This window comes from Salvelinus fontinalis, chromosome 28 (genome assembly GCF_029448725.1).
Source record: "Salvelinus fontinalis isolate EN_2023a chromosome 28, ASM2944872v1, whole genome shotgun sequence".
NCBI classification, from domain to species: domain Eukaryota; kingdom Metazoa; phylum Chordata; class Actinopteri; order Salmoniformes; family Salmonidae; genus Salvelinus; species Salvelinus fontinalis.
The window spans coordinates 45,127,200-45,153,303 of NC_074692.1; the positions used below are offsets into that span (position 1 = coordinate 45,127,200).

General features: G+C 49.1%; 1 protein-coding gene across 1 annotated transcript in view; it reads right to left on the reverse strand.

The window, feature by feature from the left end:
• wdfy3 (WD repeat and FYVE domain containing 3) overlaps nucleotides 1-23,503 on the reverse strand; it is a gene marked incomplete in the record, with an annotated part of 271,946 nt that extends 248,443 nt beyond the window's left edge. The window contains 1 exon segment of the mRNA XM_055887856.1: nucleotides 23,149-23,503. Within this exon segment, the coding sequence (XP_055743831.1) occupies nucleotides 23,149-23,180 (32 nt within the window).
• Between the last annotated feature and the right edge of the window lie 2,601 nt (nucleotides 23,504-26,104).

Below are 26,104 nucleotides of genomic sequence, written 5' to 3' on the forward strand. Positions count from 1 at the left end.
GGGGAGAGGCAGTAAGAGGAGAGAGGCAGTAAGAGGGGAGAGGCCGTAAGTAAGAGAGGAGAGGCAGTAAGTAAGAGAGGAGAGGCAGTAAGAGTGGAGAGGCAGTAAGAGAGGAGAGGCAGTAAGAGGGGAGAGGCAGTAAGAGGGGAGAGGCAGTAAGAGGGGAGAGGCAGTAAGAGGGGAGAGGCAGTGAGAGAGGAAGTAAGAGGGGAGAGGCAGTAAGAGGGGAGAGGCAGTAAGAGGGGAGAGGAGGTGAGAGGCAGTAAGAGGGGAGAGGCAGTAAGAGGGGAGAGGCAGTAAGAGAGGAGAGGCAGTAAGAGGGGAGAGGCAGTAAGAGAGGAGAGGCAGTAAGAGGGGAGAGGCAGTGAGAGAGGAAGTAAGAGGGGAGAGGCAGTAAGAGGGGAGAGGCAGTAAGAGGGGAGAGGCAGTAAGAGGGGAGAGGCAGTAAGAGAGGAGAGGCAGTAAGAGGGGAGAGGCAGTAAGAGGGGAGAGGCAGTAAGAGAGGAGAGGCAGTAAGAGGGGAGAGGCAGTGAGAGAGGAAGTAAGAGAGGAGAGGCAGTAAGAGGGGAGAGGCAGTAAGAGGGGAGAGGCAGTAAGAGGGGAGAGGAGGTGAGAGGCAGTAAGAGGGCAGAGGCAGTAAGAGAGGAAAGGCCGTAAGTAAGAGAGGAGAGGCAGTAAGAGGGGAGAGGAGGTGAGAGGCAGTAAGAGAGGAAAGGCCGTAAGTAAGAGAGGAGAGGCAGTAAGAGGGGAGAGGAGGTGAGAGGCAGTAAGAGAGGAAAGGCCGTAAGTAAGAGAGGAGAGGCAGTAAGAGGGGAGAGGAGGTGAGAGGGGAGAGGCAGTAAGAGGGGAGAGGAGGTGAGAGGCAGTAAGAGGGCAGAGGCAGTAAGAAGGGAGAGGCAGTAAGAGGGGAGAGGCAGTAAGAGGGGAGAGGCAGTAAGAGGGGAGAGGCAGTAAGAGAGGAGAGGCAGTAAGAGAGGAGAGGCAGTAAGAGGGGAGAGGCAGTAAGAGGGGAGAGGCAGTAAGAGGGGAGAGGCAGTAAGAGGGGAGAGGCAGTAAGAGGGGAGAGGCAGTAAGAGAGGAGAGGCAGTAAGAGGGGAAGTAAGAGGGGAGAGGCAGTAAGAGGGGAGAGGCAGTAAGAGGGGAGAGGAGGTGAGAGGCAGTAAGAGGGCAGAGGCAGTAAGAAGGGAGAGGCAGTAAGAGGGGAGAGGCAGTAAGAGGGGAGAGGAAGTAAGAGGGGAGAGGCAGTAAGAGGGGAGAGGCAGTAAGAGGGGAGAGGCAGTAAGAGGGGAGAGGCAGTAAGAGAGGAGAGGCAGTAAGAGGGGAAGTAAGAGGGCAGAGGCAGTAAGAAGGGAGAGGCAGTAAGAGGGGAGAGGCAGTAAGAGGGGAGAGGCAGTAAGAGGGGAGAGGAAGTAAGAGGGGAGAGGCAGTAAGAGGGGAGAGGCAGTAAGAGGGGAGAGGCAGTAAGAGGGGAGAGGCAGTAAGAGAGGAGAGGCAGTAAGAGAGGAGAGGCAGTAAGAGAGGAGAGGCAGTAAGAGGGGAGAGGCAGTATGAGAGGAGAGGCAGTAAGAGGGGAAAGGCAGTAAGAGGGGAGAGGCAGTAAGAGGGGAGAGGCAGTAAGAGGGGAGAGGCAGTAAGAGAGGAGAGGAGGTGAGAGGCAGTAAGAGGGGAGAGGCCGTAAGAGGGGAGAGGCAGTAAGAGAGGAGAGGCAGTAAGAGAGGAGAGGAGGTGAGAGGCAGTAAGAGGGGAGAGGCCGTAAGAGGGGAGAGGCAGTAAGAGAGGAAAGGCCGTAAGTAAGAGAGGAGAGGCAGTATGAGAGGAGAGGAGGTGAGAGGCAGTAAGAGGGGAGAGGCAGTAAGAGGGGAGAGGCCGTAAGAGAGGAGAGGCCGTAAGAGGGGAGAGGCAGTAAAAGAGAGGAGAGGCAGTAAAAGAGGAGAGAGGCAGTAAGAGGGGAGAGGCAGTAAGAGGGGAGAGGCAGTAAGAGAGGAGAGGAGGTGAGAGGCAGTAAGAGGGGAGAGGCAGTAAGAGGGGAGAGGCAGTAAGAGGGGAGAGGCAGTAAGAGGGGAGAGGCAGTAAGAGAGGAGAGGCAGTAAGAGGGGAGAGGCAGTAAGAGAGGAGAGGAGGTGAGAGGCAGTAAGAGGGGAGAGGCAGTAAGAGGGGAGAGGCAGTAAGAGAGGAGAGGCAGTAAGAGGGGAGAGGCAGTAAGAGGGGAGAGGCAGTAAGAGGGGAGAGGCAGTAAGAGGGGAGAGGCAGTAAGAGAGGAGAGGCAGTAAGAGGGGAGAGGCAGTAAGAGAGGAGAGGCAGTAAGAGAGGAGAGGCAGTAAGAGGGGAGAGGCAGTAAGAGGGGAGAGGCAGTAAGAGGGGAGAGGCAGTAAGAGGGGAGAGGCAGTAAGAGGGGAGAGGCAGTAAGAGGGGAGAGGCAGTAAGAGAGGAGAGGCAGTAAGAGAGGAGAGGCAGTAAGAGGGGAGAGGCAGTAAGAGGGGAGAGGCAGTAAGAGGGGAGAGGCAGTAAGAGGGGAGAGGCAGTAAGAGAGGAGAGGCAGTAAGAGAGGAGAGGCAGTAAGAGGGGAGAGGCAGTAAGAGGGGAGAGGCAGTAAGAGGGGAGAGGCAGTGAGAGAGGAAGTAAGAGGGGAGAGGCAGTAAGAGAGGAGAGGCAGTAAGAGGGGAGAGGCAGTGAGAGAGGAAGTAAGAGAGGAGAGGCAGTAAGAGGGGAGAGGCAGTAAGAGGGGAGAGGCAGTAAGAGGGGAGAGGAGGTGAGAGGCAGTAAGAGGGCAGAGGCAGTAAGAGAGGAAAGGCCGTAAGTAAGAGAGGAGAGGCAGTAAGAGGGGAGAGGAGGTGAGAGGCAGTAAGAGAGGAAAGGCCGTAAGTAAGAGAGGAGAGGCAGTAAGAGGGGAGAGGAGGTGAGAGGCAGTAAGAGAGGAAAGGCCGTAAGTAAGAGAGGAGAGGCAGTAAGAGGGGAGAGGAGGTGAGAGGGGAGAGGCAGTAAGAGGGGAGAGGAGGTGAGAGGCAGTAAGAGGGCAGAGGCAGTAAGAAGGGAGAGGCAGTAAGAGGGGAGAGGCAGTAAGAGGGGAGAGGCAGTAAGAGGGGAGAGGCAGTAAGAGAGGAGAGGCAGTAAGAGAGGAGAGGCAGTAAGAGGGGAGAGGCAGTAAGAGGGGAGAGGCAGTAAGAGGGGAGAGGCAGTAAGAGGGGAGAGGCAGTAAGAGAGGAGAGGCAGTAAGAGAGGAGAGGCAGTAAGAGGGGAAGTAAGAGGGGAGAGGCAGTAAGAGGGGAGAGGCAGTAAGAGGGGAGAGGAGGTGAGAGGCAGTAAGAGGGCAGAGGCAGTAAGAAGGGAGAGGCAGTAAGAGGGGAGAGGCAGTAAGAGGGGAGAGGAAGTAAGAGGGGAGAGGCAGTAAGAGGGGAGAGGCAGTAAGAGGGGAGAGGCAGTAAGAGGGGAGAGGCAGTAAGAGAGGAGAGGCAGTAAGAGGGGAAGTAAGAGGGCAGAGGCAGTAAGAAGGGAGAGGCAGTAAGAGGGGAGAGGCAGTAAGAGGGGAGAGGCAGTAAGAGGGGAGAGGAAGTAAGAGGGGAGAGGCAGTAAGAGGGGAGAGGCAGTAAGAGGGGAGAGGCAGTAAGAGGGGAGAGGCAGTAAGAGAGGAGAGGCAGTAAGAGAGGAGAGGCAGTAAGAGAGGAGAGGCAGTAAGAGGGGAGAGGCAGTATGAGAGGAGAGGCAGTAAGAGGGGAAAGGCAGTAAGAGGGGAGAGGCAGTAAGAGGGGAGAGGCAGTAAGAGGGGAGAGGCAGTAAGAGAGGAGAGGAGGTGAGAGGCAGTAAGAGGGGAGAGGCCGTAAGAGGGGAGAGGCAGTAAGAGAGGAGAGGCAGTAAGAGAGGAGAGGAGGTGAGAGGCAGTAAGAGGGGAGAGGCCGTAAGAGGGGAGAGGCAGTAAGAGAGGAAAGGCCGTAAGTAAGAGAGGAGAGGCAGTATGAGAGGAGAGGAGGTGAGAGGCAGTAAGAGGGGAGAGGCAGTAAGAGGGGAGAGGCCGTAAGAGAGGAGAGGCCGTAAGAGGGGAGAGGCAGTAAAAGAGAGGAGAGGCAGTAAAAGAGGAGAGAGGCAGTAAGAGGGGAGAGGCAGTAAGAGGGGAGAGGCAGTAAGAGAGGAGAGGAGGTGAGAGGCAGTAAGAGGGGAGAGGCAGTAAGAGGGGAGAGGCAGTAAGAGGGGAGAGGCAGTAAGAGGGGAGAGGCAGTAAGAGAGGAGAGGCAGTAAGAGGGGAGAGGCAGTAAGAGAGGAGAGGAGGTGAGAGGCAGTAAGAGGGGAGAGGCAGTAAGAGGGGAGAGGCAGTAAGAGAGGAGAGGCAGTAAGAGGGGAGAGGCAGTAAGAGGGGAGAGGCAGTAAGAGGGGAGAGGCAGTAAGAGGGGAGAGGCAGTAAGAGAGGAGAGGCAGTAAGAGGGGAGAGGCAGTAAGAGAGGAGAGGCAGTAAGAGAGGAGAGGCAGTAAGAGGGGAGAGGCAGTAAGAGGGGAGAGGCAGTAAGAGGGGAGAGGCAGTAAGAGGGGAGAGGCAGTAAGAGGGGAGAGGCAGTAAGAGGGGAGAGGCAGTAAGAGAGGAGAGGCAGTAAGAGAGGAGAGGCAGTAAGAGGGGAGAGGCAGTAAGAGGGGAGAGGCAGTAAGAGGGGAGAGGCAGTAAGAGGGGAGAGGCAGTAAGAGAGGAGAGGCAGTAAGAGAGGAAAGGCCGTAAGAGGGGAGAGGCAGTAAGAGGGGAGAGGCAGTAAGAGGGGAGAGGCAGTAAGAGAGGAGAGGAGGTGAGAGGCAGTAAGAGGGGAGAGGCAGTAAGAGGGGAGAGGCAGTAAGAGAGGAGAGGCAGTAAGAGAGGAGAGGCAGTAAGAGGGGAGAGGCAGTAAGAGAGGAGAGGCAGTAAGAGAGGAGAGGCAGTAAGAGGGGAAAGGCAGTAAGAGAGGAGAGGCAGTAAGAGGGGAGAGGCAGTAAGAGGGGAGAGGCAGTAAGAGAGGAGAGGCAGTAAGAGGGGAGAGGCAGTAAGAGAGGAGAGGCAGTAAGAGAGGAGAGGCAGTAAGAGGGGAGAGGCAGTAAGAGAGGAGAGGCAGTAAGAGAGGAGAGGCAGTAAGAGGGGAGAGGCAGTAAGAGAGGAGAGGCAGTAAGAGAGGAGAGGCAGTAAGAGGGGAGAGGCAGTAAGAGAGGAGAGGCAGTAAGAGAGGAGAGGCAGTAAGAGGGGAGAGGCAGAAAGAGAGGAGAGGCAGTAAGAGAGGAGAGGCAGTAAGAGGGGAGAGGCAGTAAGAGGGGAGAGGCAGTAAGAGAGGAGAGGCAGTAAGAGAGGAGAGGCAGTAAGAGGGGAGAGGCAGTAAGAGGGGAGAGGCAGTAAGAGAGGAGAGGCAGTAAGAGAGGAGAGGCAGTAAGAGGGGAGAGGCAGTAAGAGAGGAGAGGCAGTAAGAGAGGAGAGGCAGTAAGAGGGGAGAGGCAGTAAGAGGGGAGAGGCAGTAAGAGGGGAGAGGCAGTAAGAGGGGAGAGGCAGTAAGAGAGGAGAGGCAGTAAGAGAGGAGAGGCAGTAAGAGGGGAGAGGCAGTAAGAGGGGAGAGGCAGTAAGAGGGGAGAGGCAGTAAGAGAGGAGAGGAGGTGAGAGGCAGTAAGAGGGGAGAGGCAGTAAGAGGGGAGAGGCAGTAAGAGGGGAGAGGCCGTAAGAGAGGAGAGGCCGTAAGAGGGGAGAGGCAGTAAAAGAGAGGAGAGGCAGTAAAAGAGGAGAGAGGCAGTAAGAGGGGAAAGGCCGTAAGAGGGGAGAGGAGAGGCAGAAAGAGGGGAGAGGCCGTAAGTAAGAGAGGAGAGGCAGTAAGAGAGGAGAGGCAGTAAGAGGGGAGAGGCAGTAAGAGAGAGAGGCAGTAAGAGGGGAGAGGCAGTAAGAGGGGAGAGGCAGTAAGAGGGGAGAGGCAGTAAGAGGGGATAGGCAGTAAGAGGGGAGAGAGGGTAAGAGGGGAGAGGCAGTAAGAGAGGAGAGGCAGTAAGAGGGGAGAGAGGGTAAGAGGGGAGAGGCAGTAAGAGAGGAGAGGCAGTAAGAGGGGAGAGGCAGTAAGAGGGGAGAGGCAGTAAGAGGGGAGAGGCAGTAAGAGAGGAGAGGAGGTGAGAGGCAGTAAGAGGGGAGAGGCAGTAAGAGGGGAGAGGCAGTAAGAGGGGAGAGGCCGTAAGAGAGGAGAGGCCGTAAGAGAGGAGAGGCCGTAAGAGGGGAGAGGCAGTAAAAGAGAGGAGAGGCAGTAAAAGAGGAGAGAGGCAGTAAGAGGGGAAAGGCCGTAAGAGGGGAGAGGAGAGGCAGAAAGAGGGGAGAGGCCGTAAGTAAGAGAGGAGAGGCAGTAAGAGAGGAGAGGCAGTAAGAGGGGAGAGGCAGTAAGAGAGAGAGGCAGTAAGAGGGGAGAGGCAGTAAGAGGGGAGAGGCAGTAAGAGGGGAGAGGCAGTATGAGGGGAGAGGCAGTAAGAGGGGATAGGCAGTAAGAGGGGAGAGAGGGTAAGAGGGGAGAGGCAGTAAGAGAGGAGAGGCAGTAAGAGGGGAGAGAGGGTAAGAGGGGAGAGGCAGTAAGAGAGGAGAGGCAGTAAGAGGGGAGAGGCAGTAAGAGGGGAGAGGCAGTAAGAGAGGAGAGGAGGTGAGAGGGGAGAGGCAGTAAAAGAGGAGAGGCAGTAAGAGGGGAGAGGCAGTAAGAGAGGAGAGGCAGTAAGAGGGGAGAGGCAGTAAGAGGGGAGAGGCAGTAAGAGGGGAGAGGCAGTAGGAGAGAGAGGCAGTAAGAGAGAGAGGCAGTAAGAGAGAGAGGCAGTAAGAGGGGAGAGGCAGTAAGAGGGGAGAGGCAGTAAGAGGGGAGAGGCAGTAAGAGGGGAGAGGCAGTATGAGGGGAGAGGCAGTAAGAGGGGATAGGCAGTAAGAGGGGAGAGAGGGTAAGAGGGGAGAGGCAGTAAGAGAGGAGAGGCAGTAAGAGGGGAGAGAGGGTAAGAGGGGAGAGGCAGTAAGAGAGGAGAGGCAGTAAGAGGGGAGAGGCAGTAAGAGGGGAGAGGCAGTAAGAGAGGAGAGGAGGTGAGAGGGGAGAGGCAGTAAAAGAGGAGAGGCAGTAAGAGGGGAGAGGCAGTAAGAGAGGAGAGGCAGTAAGAGGGGAGAGGCAGTAAGAGGGGAGAGGCAGTAAGAGGGGAGAGGCAGTAAGAGGGGAGAGGCAGTAAGAGGGGAGAGGCAGTAAGAGGGGAGAGGCAGTAAGAGGGGAGAGGCAGTAAGAGGGCAGAGGCAGTAAGAGGGGAGAGGCAGTAAGAGAGGAGAGGAGGTGAGAGGCAGTAAGAGGGGAGAGGCCGTAAGAGGGCAGAGGCAGTAAGAGGGCAGAGGCAGTAAGAGGGGAGAGGCAGTAAGAGGGCAGAGGCAGTAAGAGGGGAGAGGCAGTAAGAGAGGAGAGGAGGTGAGAGGCAGTAAGAGGGGAGAGGCAGTAAGAGGGGAGAGGCAGTAAGAGGGCAGAGGCAGTAAGAGGGGAGAGGCAGTAAGAGAGGAAAGGCCGTAAGTAAGAGAGGAGAGGCAGTAAGAGGGGAGAGGAGGTGAGAGGGGAGAGGCAGTAAGAGGGGAGAGGAGGTGAGAGGCAGTAAGAGGGCAGAGGCAGTAAGAGGGGAGAGGCAGTAAGAGAGGAAAGGCCGTAAGTAAGAGAGGAGAGGCAGTAAGAGGGGAGAGGAGGTGAGAGGCAGTAAGAGGGCAGAGGCAGTAAGAGGGGAGAGGCAGTAAGAGGGGAGAGGAGGTGAGAGGCAGTAAGAGGGCAGAGGCAGTAAGAGGGGAGAGGCAGTAAGAGGGGAGAGACAGTAAGAGGGGAGAGGCAGTAAGAGGGGAGAGGCAGTAAGAGAGGAGAGGCAGTAAGAGGGGAGAGGCAGTATGAGGGGAGAGGCAGTAAGAGGGGAGAGGCAGTAAGAGAGGAGAGGCAGTAAGAGGGGAGAGGCAGTAAGAGGGGAGAGGAGGTGAGAGGGGAGAGGCAGTAAGAGAGGAGAGGCAGTAAGAGGGGAGAGGCAGTAAGAGAGGAGAGGCAGTAAGAGGGGAGAGGCAGTAAGAGGGGAGAGGCAGTAAGAGAGGAGAGGCAGTAAGAGGGGAGAGGCAGTAAGAGAGGAGAGGCAGTAAGAGAGGAGAGGCAGTAAGAGGGGAGAGGCAGTAAGAGAGGAGAGGCAGTAAGAGGGGAAAGGCAGTAAGAGGGGAGAGGCAGTAAGAGGGGAGAGGCAGTAAGAGAGGAGAGGAGGTGAGAGGCAGTAAGAGGGGAGAGGCAGTAAGAGGGGAGAGGCCGTAAGAGGGGAGAGGCAGTAAGAGAGGAGAGGCAGTAAGAGGGGAGAGGCAGTAAGAGAGGAGAGGCCGTAAGAGGGGAGAGGCAGTAAGAGAGGAGAGGAGGTGAGAGGGGAGAGGCAGTAAGAGGGGAGAGGCAGTAAGAGGGGAGAGGCCGTAAGAGGGGAGAGGCCGTAAGAGGGGAGAGGAGGTGAGAGGGGAGAGGAGGTGAGAGGGGAGAGGCAGTAAGAGGGGAGAGGCCGTAAGAGGGGAGAGGAGGTGAGAGGGGAGAGGCAGTAAGAGGGGAGAGGCAGTAAGAGGGGAAAGGCCGTAAGAGGGGAGAGGCCGTAAGAGGGGAGAGGCAGTATGAGGGGAGAGGCAGTAAGAGGGGAGAGGCAGTAAGAGAGGAGAGGCAGTATGAGGGGAGAGGCAGTAAGAGGGGAGAGGCAGTAAGAGAGGAGAGGCAGTAAGAGGGGAGAGGCAGTATGAGGGGAGAGGCAGTAAGAGGGGAGAGGCAGTAAGAGAGGAGAGGCAGTAAGAGGGGAGAGGCCGTAAGAGGGGAGAGGAGGTGAGAGGCAGTAAGAGGGGAGAGGCAGTAAGAGGGGAGAGGCCGTAAGAGGGGAGAGGAGGTGAGAGGCAGTAAGAGGGCAGAGGCAGTAAGAGGGGAGAGGCAGTAAGAGGGGAGAGGCAGTAAGAGGGGAGAGGCAGTAAGAGGGGAGAGGCAGTAAGAGAGGAGAGGCAGTAAGAGGGGAGAGGCAGTATGAGGGGAGAGGCAGTAAGAGGGGAGAGGCAGTAAGAGAGGAGAGGCAGTATGAGGGGAGAGGCAGTAAGAGGGGAGAGGCAGTAAGAGAGGAGAGGCAGTAAGAGGGGAGAGGCAGTATGAGGGGAGAGGCAGTAAGAGGGGAGAGGCAGTAAGAGAGGAGAGGCAGTAAGAGGGGAGAGGCCGTAAGAGGGGAGAGGAGGTGAGAGGCAGTAAGAGGGGAGAGGCAGTAAGAGGAGAGGCAGTAAGAGGGGAGAGGCAGTAAGAGGGGAGAGGCAGTAAGAGGGGAGAGGCAGTAAGAGGAGAGGCAGTAAGAGGGGAGAGGCAGTAAGAGGGGAGAGGCAGTAAGAGGGGAGAGGCAGTAAGAGGAGAGGCAGTAAGAGGGGAGAGGCAGTAAGAGGGGAGAGGCAGTAAGAGGGAGAGGCAGTACGAGGAGAGGCAGTACGAGGGGAGAGGCAGTAAGAGGGGAGAGGCAGTAAGAGGGGAGAGGCAGTAAGAGGGGAGAGGCAGTATGAGGGGAGAGGCAGTAAGAGGAGAGAGGCAGTAAGAGAGGAGAGGCAGTAAGAGGGGAGAGGCAGTAAGAGGGGAGAGGCAGTATGAGGGGAGACGCAGTAAGAGGGGAGAGGCAGTAAGAGGAGAGAGGCAGTAAGAGGGGAGAGGCAGTAAGAGGGGAGAGGCAGTAAGAAGGAGAGCACATTTTTGTCTTCCAACAAGATTTCACTTAGGGCCCCCAAAAGACTATGGCCGGCTCTGACTGCATGTGTGAGTATGCATGTGGGTACACAGACCCAAGAGCCACTGTGGCCCCTCAAGATGAGTTCAGATTTGTTTCCCCCCCCCCCCCCCCCCCCTATCAAAGTTGCCCATCCCTGACATTCAGTACCAGTCAAAAGTTTGGATACCTACTCATTCAAGGGTTTTTCTTTATTTTCTACATTGTAGAATAATAGTGAAGACATCAAAACTATGTAATATAACATATGGAATCATGTAGTAACCAAAAAAGTGTTAAATAAATCAATAAAGAAGACGAAGAAGCTATGAAGTAAAAGTGTTGGTGCAGGTACAACCGTTATTGTCAAGACGATATATAGTCAAAAAGAATAACTATAGCGATTTTTTTTTTCTTCACCCAATCAAAAACATTTATATACACTGAACAAAAATGTAAATGCAACATTCCTTATATGAACTGTAACTCAGTAAAATCTTTCAAATTGTTTCATGTTGCGTTTATATTTTTGGTCATGGTAGAAAGGTCCTTTTAGGAGAAGGATGGTTTGCGTAAGTCTACATTTGAAAAACTTCGCGCTAAATCATGAACCAACAGCAGCTTCATTTACGCCTAGTTATCCGCTTCTTTCCTTATTTAGGCCGACACATTGAAGTTCACACATGGGCTGTAGCCGGTGTGATACGAGTGACAGACCCACCCTTCCCTTCCTGCCATCCCCTCATGGCTGGCGCGCCTCTGACACCCTCACTATGACACACGGAGAGAACTAGTTACAGACAGATGAAACGGCATGTTTCAACTTCTGTGTATCGAGAAGTCACAACGCAAAAACAAAATGGCATAAAGTTGGAGCTAAAAATGATCAACTTTGTGTTACAACCTCTCTATTTTGCCAACATATAGCCTGACAAAAGTACAATATAAATACAAAAATAAATAAATTGATGTCTTGCATTAATTTGTATTTTTATTTAACTAGGGAAGTCAGTTAAGAACAAATTCTTATTTTCAATGACGGCCTAGGAACAGTGGGTTAAACTGCCTTGTTCAGGGGCAGAACAACAGATTTGTACCTTGTCAGCTCGGGGATTCGATCTAGCAACCTTTCGGGAACTTGCCCAACGGTCTGACCACTAGGCTACCTACCGCCCCATTAGGGCATAGATGCCACCTGCCTTCCACTGAAAATGATGTACAGCACCTTGGTCTCTGAAAGTAGTGGGTAGTGTAACGGAAAGATTTTGGTCTCAAGACACAGTTCAGACAGAAAACAGCCAATGTAGTCAGTGACACACATATCAGGTTCCCTATTTACGCTGCTACGGTAGCTGAAGGGTCTGTTGTTTCACTGCAAGCCAGTACAATGGTCTCCTGTCTCTGCGACATCCCCTTTCTAAAGCCCTACCAATAACTCTGCCTGTCTGAGATAACCATAGTAGCTAGGAAGGCTAATATGTTTATTCCTGGACAAACAAAACGCTACCGAGGCCTGCAGAATGTGATAAGACGTAGCCTAGGTTTTAGTTCGCCAACATGTGATGAATTTTCGGTTTATTTTCAATTGACAGGTTTACGTTTATAGTCAGTAAATTCATTAGCAAATTCTTTGTTCTTTCCCGAAATGCTGTGAATGAAGCCTAAATCAGTTTTATGTTTGTTCAATGTTAACCCATTACAGACTAAGCCCTGCCTCCAAAAGACATGCATACACATTTTGGAGAGGTGTAGAAGGCTGACACTGGGCACTGCGGCGCTCGGGGAGCTGTTGTCGGGGGGGGGGGATTAAGTGCCTTGATCAAGGGCACAATGGCAGGAAATGCCAACCCGGATTTGATACCAGCAACCCTCCGGTTGCCAGATTACTTCCCACCAGATTTTTACTGTCGGACCCGGGATTCGAACTGGCAACCCACCAGTTGCAGGCTCGCGTCTCTAATCGCTAGGCTACCTGCCGATCCAGAGATTTAGTTTGAAAGATTATGGACAATCAATGACTCAATGGCAAACCAAAACATATGTCTAGGAAGGGTCAGTTCAGGACATGTTAAACAAAAGCCATGATCACCCCAGTCAGGGTTAACTGTACGACGGTGTCACATCAGAATGTAGGCCTAGGCTATATGACGTTAAACTACATCGTGACGATGAGGCTAAACAATGGAGCCAAGTCTTTTCACTTTACCCCTTTTCTACCCAATTGGTAGTTACAGTCTTGTCTCATCGCTGCAACTTCCGTACGGACTCGGGAGAGGCGAAGGTCGAGAGCCGTGCGTCCTCCGAAACACGACCCAACCAAGCCGCACTGCTTCTTGACACAATGGCCACTTAACCCGGAAGCCAGCCGCACCAATGTGTCGGAGGAAACACTAAACACACCTGGCGACGGTTTCAGCGTGCACTGAGCCCGGCCCGCCACAGGAGTCACTAGTGCGCGATGGGACAAGGATATCCCTAATGGCCCTCCCCCTAACCCGGACGATGCTGGACCAATTGTGCGCCGCCCCATTGGTCTCCTGATCGCGGCCGGTTGTGACAGAGCCTGGACTCAAACCAGGATCTCTAGTTGCACAGCTAGCACAGTGAAGCAGTACCTTAGACCACTGAGACAGAGCCTGGACTCTAACCCAGGATCTCTAGTTGCACAGCTAGCACAGTGAAGCAGTACCTTAGACCACTGAGACAGAGCCTGGACTCAAACACAGGATCTCTAGTAACACAGCTAGCACTGCGATGCAGTGTCTTAGACCACTACGCCACTTGGGAGGCCCTCGGAGAGACTTTCTATAGTCCTTCTACTTCCTGACTCAGAATAAAGAGAAAAGGCCTAGACATTAATTAATTCTCACCATTTGCAGCCAAATCAGGTTTTTCCAATTACTGCTTACATCAGCTCGCTTTCCTTTATTTATCCTCTCTCAATAATGGGCATAGAAGCTTTTACAGCTTCGTTCCAAAACTTATTGGCTCATCTCATTTGTTAATGAATTGCATGGAGAACGAGGTCACGTCATAGTAAAGTCTAGTAAGTTAGTATCCCATTACCCAACCAGCTGTGGTTTCAGGGAGAAGTCAAAAGTAGGGACGTTTAACGGTTAACCGTTAACGGTCATGCATGTCGGTCTATAGGTTAATTTACATAATTGTGCGGAATTAAATTGGCAGACAGAGACTAGTTGGAGGAATATCACCTGTCAGACAGAGACTAGTTAGAGGAATACCACCTGTCAGACAGAGACTAGTTAGAGGAATACCACCTGTCAGACAGCATATAGAGACTAGTTAGAGGAATACCACCTGTCAGACAGAGACTAGTTAGGGGAATACCACCTGTCAGACAGAGACTAGTTAGAGGAATACCACCTGTCAGACAGCATACAGAGACTAGTTAGAGGAATACCACCTGTCAGACAGAGACTAGTTAGAGGAATACCACCTGTCAGACAGAGACTAGTTAGAGGAATATCACCTGTCAGACAGAGACTAGTTAGAGGAATACCACCTGTCAGACAGCATACAGAGACTAGTTAGAGGAATACCACCTGTCAGACAGAGACTAGTTAGAGGAATACCACCTGTCAGACAGCATACAGAGACTAGTTAGAGGAATATCACCTGTCAGACAGAGACTAGTTAGAGGAATATCACCTGTCAGACAGAGACTAGTTAGAGGAATACCACCTGTCAGACAGCATATAGAGACTAGTTAGAGGAATATCACCTGTCAGACAGAGACTAGTTAGAGGAATATCACCTGTCAGACAGAGACTAGTTTGAGGAATACCACCTGTCAGACAGCATACAGAGACTAGTTAGAGGAATATCACCTGTCAGACAGCATATAGAGACTAGTTGGAGGAATACCACCTGTCAGACAGCATATAGAGACTAGTTAGAGGAATACCACCTGTCAGACAGAGACTAGTTAGAGGAATATCACCTGTCAGACAGAGACTAGTTAGAGGAATATCACCTGTCAGACAGAGACTAGTTAGAGGAATACCACCTGCCAGACAGCATACAGAGACTAGTTAGAGGAATACCACCTGTCAGACAGCATATAGAGACTAGTTAGAGGAATACCACCTGTCAGACAGAGACTAGTTAGAGGAATACCACCTGTCAGACAGAGACTAGTTAGAGGAGAGTAAATACCACCTGTCAGACAGAGACTAGTTAGAGGAGAGGAACATCACCTGTCAGACAGAGACTAGTTAGAGGAGAGTAAATACCACCTGTCAGACAGAGACTAGTTAGAGGAGAGGAACATCACCTGTCAGACAGAGACTAGTTAGAGGAGAGTAAATACCACCTGTCAGACAGAGACTAGTTAGAGGAGAGTAAATACCACCTGTCAGACAGCATACAGAGTAGCTGCAATCACATGTTAAAAACTGTTTGGATGGCCAGGTTTAAAAAGAGCTACTATATTAAATTCTCAATCTTAACTGATCATTAAAGTGCGCCTCCCAGTATAATGTAATGTGAGCTGGAGGCAGTATAATGTAATGTGAGCTGGAGGCAGTATAATGTAATGTGAGCTGGAGGCAGTATAATGTAATGTGAGCTGGAGGCAGTATAATGTAATGTGAGCTGGTGGCAGTATAATGTAATGTGGAGGCAGTATAATGTAATGTGAGCTGGAGGCAGTATAATGTAATGTGAGCTGGAGGCAGTATAATGTAACGTGAGCTGGAGGCAGTATAATGTAATGTGAGCTGGAGGCAGTATAATGTAATGTGAGCTGGAGGCAGTATAATGTAACGTGAGCTGGAGGCAGTATAATGTAATGTGGAGGCAGTATAATGTAACGTGAGACTGGAGGCAGTATAATGTAATGTGAGCTGGAGGCAGTATAATGTAATGTGAGCTGGAGGCAGTATAATGTAATGTGGAGGCAGTATAATGTAACGTGAGCTGGAGGCAGTATAATGTAATGTGAGCTGGAGGCAGTATAATGTAACGTTAGCTGGAGGCAGTATAACGTAACGTTAGCTGGAGGCAGTATAACGTAACGTTAGCTGGAGGCAGTATAATGTAACATGAGCTGGAGGCAGTATAACGTAACGTTAGCTGGAGGCAGTATAACGTAACGTGAGACTGGAGGCAGTATAATGTAACGTGAGACTGGAGGCAGTATAATGTAACTATGGCTGATATCGAACCCGAACAATCGAAATCAAATATTTTGGAGGAAGTGGCTATGGCATTTCAAGATGACTCCTCATTACAGGAGTTGGCCTGTTTGATAACAGGCTATAGTCATTAGACCGTGAAGGCTTTCCGCGTGCTTCGGTCCGGCTGGTACCTAGCACAACGAGTGTGCTCTTATACACACTTAAAAAAGACCTTCGCTTGAAAAAACGAGAGAAAAAGCACCAATAGTACTGTTTGTTCATGTTGAGATGCCGTAGCCAGTATACACTTCCTCAAAATAGTTTCTTTGGATTATTCAGGTTCGCCATCAGCCATAGTTTTGCTTAAAAATATATAATGTGTACACTGAGTATACCAAACGAGAGGAACACGTTCCTAATATTGAGTTGAACCCCCCCCCACCCCCTTGTTGACTCCGATGTTTCCCACAGAGGAAGAAAAAAAACGATTTATTCAATTTTAGAATAAGGCTGTAACGTAACAACATGTGGAACATATGTCAAGGGGGCTGAATACTTTCCCCGAATGCGCGGTACATCATCAAATCGTCTTGAAAAGGGAAAGATGCACATACCTACGGACTACAAATATCCTTCTTCCTGTCATGAGGTTCCTGAGGTGTTTTTTTCCCACTTCAATCCTTTCTCTATTACCTCATTAGCAGACAATGGAAAGACAAAAGCCAACTAATGGAGACTGCTGGGTCGTTCCATTTGATTAAAATCACTTTTTTTTGGACTGATTCTTTTTGTGTCATTTTACATTGTTTAATTTATTTCGGACGATTCCTAACTAGCCCGAGATAGGCTATCCAAAGTTAAACCAACTTTGTCACGGTCACACACACCAGCCAGCTGACGCTAATTGGAGAAATACATTTGTCCAACTCTTCCAAAAGCAAACACACACACACACACACACACACCACACCAACACACACACACCAACACACACACACACACACACACACACACACACACACACACACACACACACACACACACACACACACACACACACACACACACACACACACACACACACACACACACACACACACACGAGACACCCACATCAAACCACACCCTGAAACCATCTCCTTTTTGAATTCAGTCATGGCCACTAGAATTTCTTACAGAACCAAATCTAAAATTAGGCCAAAACAGGAAGTGTAGTCACCTTTTAAAAGCCAAGTATCCATTATGACAGTCTCAATGGACTTTACTTGCAAAACCGGGTAGCATTTGAAATAAAGCCTACATAATAAGCCTACATATCTAGGGATAGCAGCCTAATTAATCCTGTGAATGAAAAGAGGGATTCCAAATGAAATGAAGAAACAAAAGACAAACGATATTGAATTGAAACAAACAAACACTGAATAATGTACAAAGTGTTCACCAGTTTGGTCATTCTAACTTTTCCAGGATAAGCCTGCACCCTCGACAACTACTGTGATTATTATTATTTGACCCTGCTGGTAATTTATGAACATTTGAACATCTTGGCCATGTTCTGTTATAATCTCCACCCGGCACAGCCAGAAGAGGACTGGCCACCCCTCATAGCCTGGTTCCTCTCTAGGTTTCTTCCTAGGTTTTAGCCTTTCTAGGGAGTTTTTCCTAGCCACCGTGCTTCTACACCTGCATTGCTTGCTGTTTGGTGTTTTAGGCTGGGTTTCTGTACAGCACTTTGAGATATCAGCTGATGTAAGAAGGGCTATATAAATACATTTGATTTGATTTAAAGCCAACTAGCTACAAAAAAGTGAGAGGGCAGGCCTACCTAGTTGAAGCACAACCAATGAACTCCAGAAGTCAGTCCTCAGTGAAAGCTGACGGGAAGTTGTTACTCGTCATGACTAAAACACTTCCTTAACCGTGGAGAACACAATCAACCGATTCCACAAATCAAATTCAATGGTCAACAGAACAGTGGCATTACATTATTTTAATATTATTTTAACCTTTATTTAACGAGGTAAGTCAGTTGAGAACAAATTCTTATTTACAACGATGGCCTACTGGGGAACAGTGCCTTGTTCAGTGGCAGAACGACATATTTTGACCTTGTCAGCTTAGGGATTTGATCCAGCAACCTTTCAGTTACTAGCCCAACACTCTAACCACTAGGCTACCTGCTGGTTACTAGCCCAACACTCTAACCACTAGGCTACCTGCTGGTTACTAGTCCAACGCTCTAACCACTAGGCTACCTGCTGGTTACTGGCACAACGCTCTAACCACTAGGCTACCCGTTGGTTACTAGTCCAACACTCTAACCACTAGGCTACCTGCTGGTTACTAGTCCAACGCTCTAACCACTAGGCTACCTGCTGGTTACTAGTCCAACGCTCTAACCACTAGCCTACCTACTGGTTACTAGTCCAACACTCTAACCACTAGGCTACCTGCTGGTTACTAGTCTAACACTCTAACCACTAGGCTACCTGCCGGTTACTAGTCCAACACTCTAACCACTAGGCTACCTGCTGGTTACTTGTCCAATGCTCTAACCACTAGGCTACCTGCTGGTTACTAGTCCAACACTCTAACCACTAGGCTACCTACTGGTTACTTGTCCAATGCTCTAACCACTAGGCTACCTGCTGGTTACTAGTCCAACACTCTAACCACTAGGCTACCTGCTGGTTACTAGTCCAACACTCTAACCACTAGGCTACCTACTGGTTACTAGTCCAACGCTCTAACCACTAGGCTACATGCAGCTGAAGAGTTTTAGAAGAGGAATAGGCTTGACAATAGGAGGCTTGTCCCAAATGGCACCCTGTCCCCTACAGGGCCCATAAGGCTGTGGTCAAAAGTAGTTTGCTATGTAGGGAATAGGGTGCCATTTGAGATCCAGCCTGGAAAGTGAACAACAAGACAAAAGGCCTTCCGGGAATGTTGACTCTTCTTCTTTTCTAGTCTTTTCTGAGGCATTCCCCTAGAGGGATGCCAGCTTCAGTCTTTTCCAAGACATTCCCCTAGAGGGACGCCAGCTTCAGTCTTTTACAAGGCATTCTCCTAGAAGGACGCCAGCTTCAGTCTTTTCCAAGGCATTCTCCTAGAGGGACGCCAGCTTCAGTCTTTTCCAAGGCATTCTCCTAGAGGGACGCCAGCTTCAGTCTTTTCCAAGGCATTCCCCTAGAGGGACGCCAGCTTCAGTCTTTTCCAAGGCATTCTCCTAGAGGGACGCTAGCTTCAGTCTTTTCCAAGGCATTCTCCTAGAGGGACGCCAGCTTCAGTCTTTTCCAAGGCATTCTCCTAGAAGGATGCCAGCTTCAACAAACCTCTCAAAGAGCAGTTAGCACAAACTCCTGTAAGATAAAGTGAAGGCATTGTCCAGGGTAAAATATTATTGCGTCTCAAATGGCACCCTATTCCCTATATGGTGCACTACTTTTGACCAGAGCCCTATGGAAATAGGGTGCCATTTGAGACTCAGCCTAGGCCTAACAACTCTTCAAAAGGGACTGTGTGGCTTCCTCTGGAGATCTCTCTGGCTCCGTCACAAATAGGACCCTATTCCCTATGCAGTGCACAGTAACGGTACCCTATTTTCTATATAGTGCACTACTTTTGCCCAGTGCACTAGGGAATAGGGTAGCATTTGGGACGGCGCCTCTGTGACGTAACCACAGTAACACATCTCTGCTGTGACAGGACAGACTAGTCAAGGGATGGTGGAGGAGCCTGGAAAATCCACTAACAAAAAAAAAACTAGAACTGCTGACAAAAATCTGTGAATTCCAAACATCATATGATAAATACACATTTTCGATGAAGCAAGTGTCAACAATGGAACTGTACACCTGGTCAGATTCAGTAACAAGATAGTCATTATACATTCCTCATGAAAACACCATTTTAAATCCAGCAGTAGGGTTGGTCTGGGTCCTGGAAACCGTAAAGGTTTGGCATAGGCCTGGCTTAGGCCTACATGAAGCAATCTCAAATGCATGTCCCAGCAGAGACCAAAAAAAATTGCTATTGAGTCTTCACCTACTAGCCTACATACATAGTCCGAGTCACAACAACAACACAGTCCGAGTCACAACAACAACACAGTCCGAGTCACAACAACAACACAGTCCGAGTCACAACAACAACACAGTCCGAGTCACAACAACAACACAGTCCGAGTCACAACAACAACACAGTCCGAGTCACAACAACAATAACACAGTCCGAGTCACAACAACAACATAGTCCGAGTCACAACAACAACACAGTCCGAGTCACAACAACAACACAGTCCGAGTCACAACAACAATAACACAGTCCGAGTCACAACAACAATAACACAGTCCGAGTCACAACAACAACATAGTCCGAGTCACAACAACAACATAGTCCGAGTCACAACAACAACATAGTCCGAGTCACAACAACAACACAGTCCGAGTCACAACAACAACAACATAGTCCGAGTCACAACAACAACAACATAGTGCGAGTCACAACAACAACATAGTGCGAGTCACAACAACAACATAGTGCGAGTCACAACAACAAAATCAACAACACAGTCCGAGTCACAACAACAACATAGTCCGAGTCACAACAACAACAACATAGTCTGAGTCACAACAACAACAACATAGTCCGAGTCACAACAACAACAACATAGTCCGAGTCACAACAATAACACAGTCCGAGTCACAACAACAACATAGTCCGAGTCACAACAACAACAACATAGTCCGAGTCACAACAACAACACAGTCCGAGTCACAACAACAACACAGTCCGAGTCACAACAACAACACAGTCCGAGTCACAACAACAACACAGTCCGAGTCACAACAACAACACAGTCCGAGTCACAACAACAACACAGTCCGAGTCACAACAACAATAACACAGTCCGAGTCACAACAACAATAACACAGTCCGAGTCACAACAACAACATAGTCCGAGTCACAACAACAACACAGTCCGAGTCACAACAACAACAACATAGTCCGAGTCACAACAACAACATAGTGCGAGTCACAACAACAACACAGTCCGAGTCACAACAACAACACAGTCCGAGTCACAACAACAATAACACAGTCCGAGTCACAACAACAATAACACAGTCCGAGTCACAACAACAATAACACAGTCCGAGTCACAACAACAACATAGTCCGAGTCACAACAACAACATAGTCCGAGTCACAACAACAACATAGTCCGAGTCACAACAACAACATAGTCCGAGTCACAACAACAACACAGTCCGAGTCACAACAACAACAACATAGTCCGAGTCACAACAACAACATAGTGCGAGTCACAACAACAACATAGTGCGAGTCACAACAACAAAATCAACAACACAGTCCGAGTCACAACAACAACATAGTCCGAGTCACAACAACAGTCTGGCAGACTGAACAGTGAGGCAGTGAGACAGAGATAGAATGAGGACTAATCTTTGTATCTGTGCCATTATGGAGTTGGCAATGCCCTTGCTAAAACGGGTTATATCCATCTAGAGCCATCTCTACAGCCTGAGGTAAGAGCCAGGACGTACAGGAAGTAGCCCACATCTCATGCCAAGCAAGTCAAGACACGACCCTGAGAGAGAGAGAGAGATGTCAAGAGTGCTTAATCCTTTCTATTACGACCTCAGTCAACAAGGCCTGACACACTACATCCAGAGCCACCTCCATCATAATCATCTTTATATCAGCGAGTTTACACATCGTTTACCTCAGGCTCCCAGCCTAGCGTGCGCTCACACACACACACACGTTTCGATCAGGACATCTTGAAATGGATGAAAGCGGACTACGATGAATGTTAATAACCTTTATGATGGACTTATGGAGAATAAATATAATTTTGTCATTTCAAATGTGTGGACCTGCATTACATTTTAGAGTTGTGGACGACTGGATTCATCTGACATATTGAAAGACGAAATCATTTAGGGCAAATATTTCAGGTCTGTGATTGTTCCTAGTCTGTTCAACAAACTAAAGACAGGCTATTGTCTAAAGTCCATAAGATGAAGACCACACATCCTCTACCCATATCCTACTGTACCCATATCCTACTGTATGTGGACCATACATCCTCTACCCATATCCTACTGTACGTGGACCATACATCCTCTACCCATATCCTACTGTACATGGACCATACATCCCCTACCCATATCCTACTGTATGTGGACATCCTGTACCCATATCCTACTGTACATGGACCATACATCCCCTACCCATATCCTACTGTATGTGGACATCCTGTACCCATATCCTACTGTACATGGACCATACATCATCTACCCATATCCTACTGTACCCATATCCTACTGTACCCATATCCTACTGTACGTGGACCGTACATCCTCTACCTATATCCTACTGTACCCATATCCTACTGTACATGGACCATACATCCCCTACCCATATCCTACTGTATGTGGACATCCTGTACCCATATCCTACTGTACATGGACCATACATCATCTACCCATATCCTACTGTACCCATATCCTACTGTACCCATATCCTACTGTACATGGACCGTACATCCTCTACCCATATCCTACTGTACATGGACCATACATCCTCTACCCATATCCTACTGTACATGGACCATACATCCTCTACCCATACCCTACTGTACATGGACCATACATCCTCTACCCATACCCTACTGTACATGGACCATACATCCCCTACCCATATCCTACTGTATGTGGACATCCTCTACCCATATCCTACTGTACGTGGACCGTACATCCTCTACCCATATCCTACTGTACCCATATCCTACTGTACCCATATCCTACTGTACATGGACCATACATCCTCTACCCATATCCTACTGTACATGGACCGTACATCCTCTACCCATATCCTACTGTACCCATATCCTACTGTACATGGACCGTACATCCTCTACCCATATCCTACTGTACCCATATCCTACTGTACATGGACCATACATCCTCTACTCATATCCTACTGTACATGGACCATACATCCTCTACTCATATCCTACTGTACATGGACCGTACATCCTCTACCCATATCCTACTGTACCCATATCCTACTGTACATGGACCGTACATCCTCTACCCATATCCTACTGTACATGGACCATACATCCTCTACCCATATCCTACTGTACCCATATCCTACTGTATGTGGACCATACATCCTCTACCCATATCCTACTGTACACATATCCTACTGTACGTGGACCATACATCCTCTACCCATATCCTACTGTACGTGGACCACACATCCTCTACCCATATCCTACTGTACGTGGACCATACATCCTCTACCCATATCCTACTGTACCCATATCCTACTGTACATGGACCACACATCCTCTACCCATATCCTACTGTACCCATATCCTACTGTATGTGGACCATACATCCTCTACCCATAATCCTACTGTACCCATATCCTACTGTATGTGGACCATACATCCTCTACCCATATCCTACTGTACCCATATCCTACTGTACATGGACCATACATCCTCTACCCATATCCTACTGTACATGGACCGTACATCCTCTACCCATATCCTACTGTATGTGGACCGTACATCCTCTACCCATATCCTACTGTACGTGGACCATACATCCTCTACCCATATCCTACTGTACCCATATCCTACTGTACATGGACCATACATCCTCTACCCATATCCTACTGTACCCATATCCTACTGTACGTGGACCATACATCCTCTACCCATGTCTTGAGCAATGCCATCTGCCTCTAAAATCTGCTTTACTTTAGTAAACAGAAAGTCTCCCTTCCTCTGAGGAGAAAAGGCCTAAGGTGTAACTGAGCCTTAATGGCTCTAAATAATGCTTTTATGCAATTTCCCAAAACTACAAAACGTAAGCTTGCTTCAGCCCTATAAGAGTTGTTGTGTTGTTTTAAAAAGTCTACTAAATATTTATCTTAAGAATGGAAATCAGCTATTATTTAGTTTCAGATCATAGCAATTTATAGGCTACACTAAAACTACAAAACAAGACAAAATGGGGTATATGCAAACTCCTATATAGAACAACTCTGACGGTCTTACACTCCTTGCACAGATTGTCTCTTGACAATTTCTCCCCGGGTGTTCCATCGACACGGCAGAGAAGAAGCCATTTCACGTCGATCGTTGCCTGCAAATCAATCCGCTGTGCGTGTCTAACAGCTCACTAAGCAGTAAACAAAACTCCCAGTCACCGCGGAGACAAGCCTCATCACCACCGTCCACCAACCGAGCCCTTTTTTTAAAAATGTTTCCATACCTACTGTTCTTCTCCAGGTGTCCAGTCAGCATCGCAAGATGTCACGTCCAACAGACACAGAATAATACTCTCCCAATTCCACAAACCAAGACGAGTAAATACCCTCTCCTCTTAGCCCCGAGCAAGGTGCTTCATGTTCGATAGAGAAGACAAAGAATAATGGTTATCTGCGTCTGGTTGTTTGCCGTCCGTTTACTTAGACATTAGTGGTATCCAGAGCGGCTCAGTAGACTTGGTGAAGAGGGAAGGCTGGAGGCATAGCTCTGTGTTGGCAGTGCTTGGGACTGTGTGTGCCAGCATACAGGCAGGCAGTCAGTGTGGGGTGGCCTTCAGGGACTGGCACAGCTGATCCCCTCCCTGTCACCTGCCTCACAACAGACCACGCGGGTGGAGTGGGTACTACGGGGTGGGGGGTGGGGGGGTGGGGGGGGGGGTGACAGGAAGGGGGAGGCACCATCACAACAGGACAGGATGGAACACACCATCTTGAGGTTGGGGGGGGGGGGGGGGGCATTCAGGACAGGAATATCCCATCTGGGCATGAGAACAGCAGATATAACCGCGAGGCCTACCTATGGTGAGGTACAGCAATTGGTGGAAGATACCACCTGGGGGCTAGAAAAGGGGGTGGTGGCGGGTCAGTCTCTCTCAACAGGACAGGAAGATACCATCTGGGATTGAGAACAGGGGAGAAATAACTGCTAACTACGGGTGGGGTAGAGGGGCTGGTGGGGAGACAAACAGGAACATACCATCTGGGGGCTGGGGGGGGGGTCAGCTTCCCTCACACACACACACAAGGACAGGAATATACCATTGCCTAGGAGCTACCTAACTCGAGCAGCCACCAGCAGGCAACATATAACATTCAGCAAATTAGATTTTCTCATTACTGTAGCTTGGTAGGGGACTAGATCATGTCGCATTACTGTAGCTTGGTAGGGGGCTACATCATGTCTCATTACTGTAGCTTGGTAGGGGACTAGATCATGTCGCATTACTGTAGCTTGGTAGGGGGCTACATCATGTCTCATTAATGTAGCTTGGTAGGGGACTACATCATGTCTCATTACTGTAGCTTGGTAGGGGACTACATCATGTCTCATTACTGTAGCTTGGTAGGGGGCTACATCATGTCTCATTACTGTAGCTTGGTAGGGGACTAGATCATATCTCATTACTGTAGCTTGGTAGGGGGCTACATCATGTCTCATTACTGTAGCTTGGTAGGGGACTAGATCATGTCTCATTACTGTAACGTGGGTGATACAACATTACAATTGGAAGAATATGATACAGAAGAGCCTAGGAGGTCAGAGCGTAATTTCGTTACCGTGGAATTACCCAAAGGCTGAGACAGATTTTTAAATGTAAATGTTTTCCAAACAAAACAAAAAACATTGATTTTAAACTTTATCAAACCATACAACTCCATGCATAATGACTACTTATAACAATTGACACAAATCACGTTCACTAGCTAGTTTGCCGACTAAGATAACTGCATTTAGCTAGCATTCTTTGGCATTTAGCTAACATTCTTTGGCATTTAGCTAACATTCTTTGGCATTTAGCTAACATTCTCTGGCATTTGGTTAGTTGGCGTTATATGTATTTCCAAAACTTTGGTTTCCCTTCATGTAAATGTAAGCTGGGTGTCGATAGCAACTGCCAGACTCATTCAGTGCTAACGTAATGTTAGCAGGGAAAAGCCTATAAAAGGACACGCCTGACACCCAAACCCGTATTCAATTTATACAAATTAGGTTAGGGTAAGGGTCAAGTTTAAGGGTTTTGCTAGTCGGTTTAAGCGTCAGCGGTGTCCTAATAGTCTCTCCCCGTTAGCATGCTAGTAGGGCTAACATTAGCAAACTAGTAGGCTAATGTTAGTAGGCTGGTATAGCTAAAATTAGCAAACTAGTAGGGCTAACATTAGCGGGCTGGTAGTGCTAACGTTAGCAGGCTAGCAGGGCTAACGTTAGCGGGCTGGTAGGGCTAACGTTAGCGGGCTGGTAGGGCTAACGTTAGCGGGCTGGTAGGGCTAACGTTAGCGGGCTATTAGGGATAACGTTAGCGGGCTGGAAGGGATAACGTTAGCGGGCTGGTAGGGCTAACGTTAGCGGGCTGGTAAGGCTAACGTTAGCGGGCTGGTAGGGCTAACGTTAGCGGGCTGGTAGGGCTAACGTTAGCGGGCTGGTAGGGCTAACGTTAGCGGGCTGGTAGGGCTAACGTTAGCGGGCTGGTAGGGCTAACGTTAGCGGGCTGGTAGGGCTAACGTTAGCAAACTAACCGCTAACTAACCGGTAACGTTAGTCCTACCAGCCTGCTAACATTAGCGGGCTGGTAGGGCTAACGTTAGCAAACTAACCGTTAACTAACCGCTAACGTTAGTCCTACCAGCGTGCTAACGTTAGCGGGCTGGTAGGGCTAACGTTAGCGGGCTGGTAGGGCTAACATTAGCGGGCTTGGATAGCAACCTTGCAAGTTGATTTGTAACCATGAATTGATAAAGTATTTGCTTTTAAGTTGACTGAAAATTGAATTGAAACCAATAGTCATGAGAGAAAATTATTTGGTTTAATTTGAAGTTATACATTTTAAGTACTTTCTGTTGGGAGTTTACATTATAGGAAATAAGGTTGGCTGCCAGCTTCTCCATATTACATCACGCCCCCGGAAAAACTATTTCCCGACATGACTTCTTCAGAATTCTGATCGTTTTTTTTATGTAATAACTCCAAAAGTAGAAAAGTGAGGTGTGACTTTGCATTGGGACTTTTGGTGCTATACGAATACAAAATCCATATGTTACATGTGGTTACGTTTATGCTACCTACCATTTAAAGATATGTGGGTTTTTGGTAACAGAATTTTTAAAAAGGCACAAAATAATGTTTCTTTAAAAAAAATATTTTTCCCGGGAAAAAATATTCTAATTGAAATATTAAGGATGTTG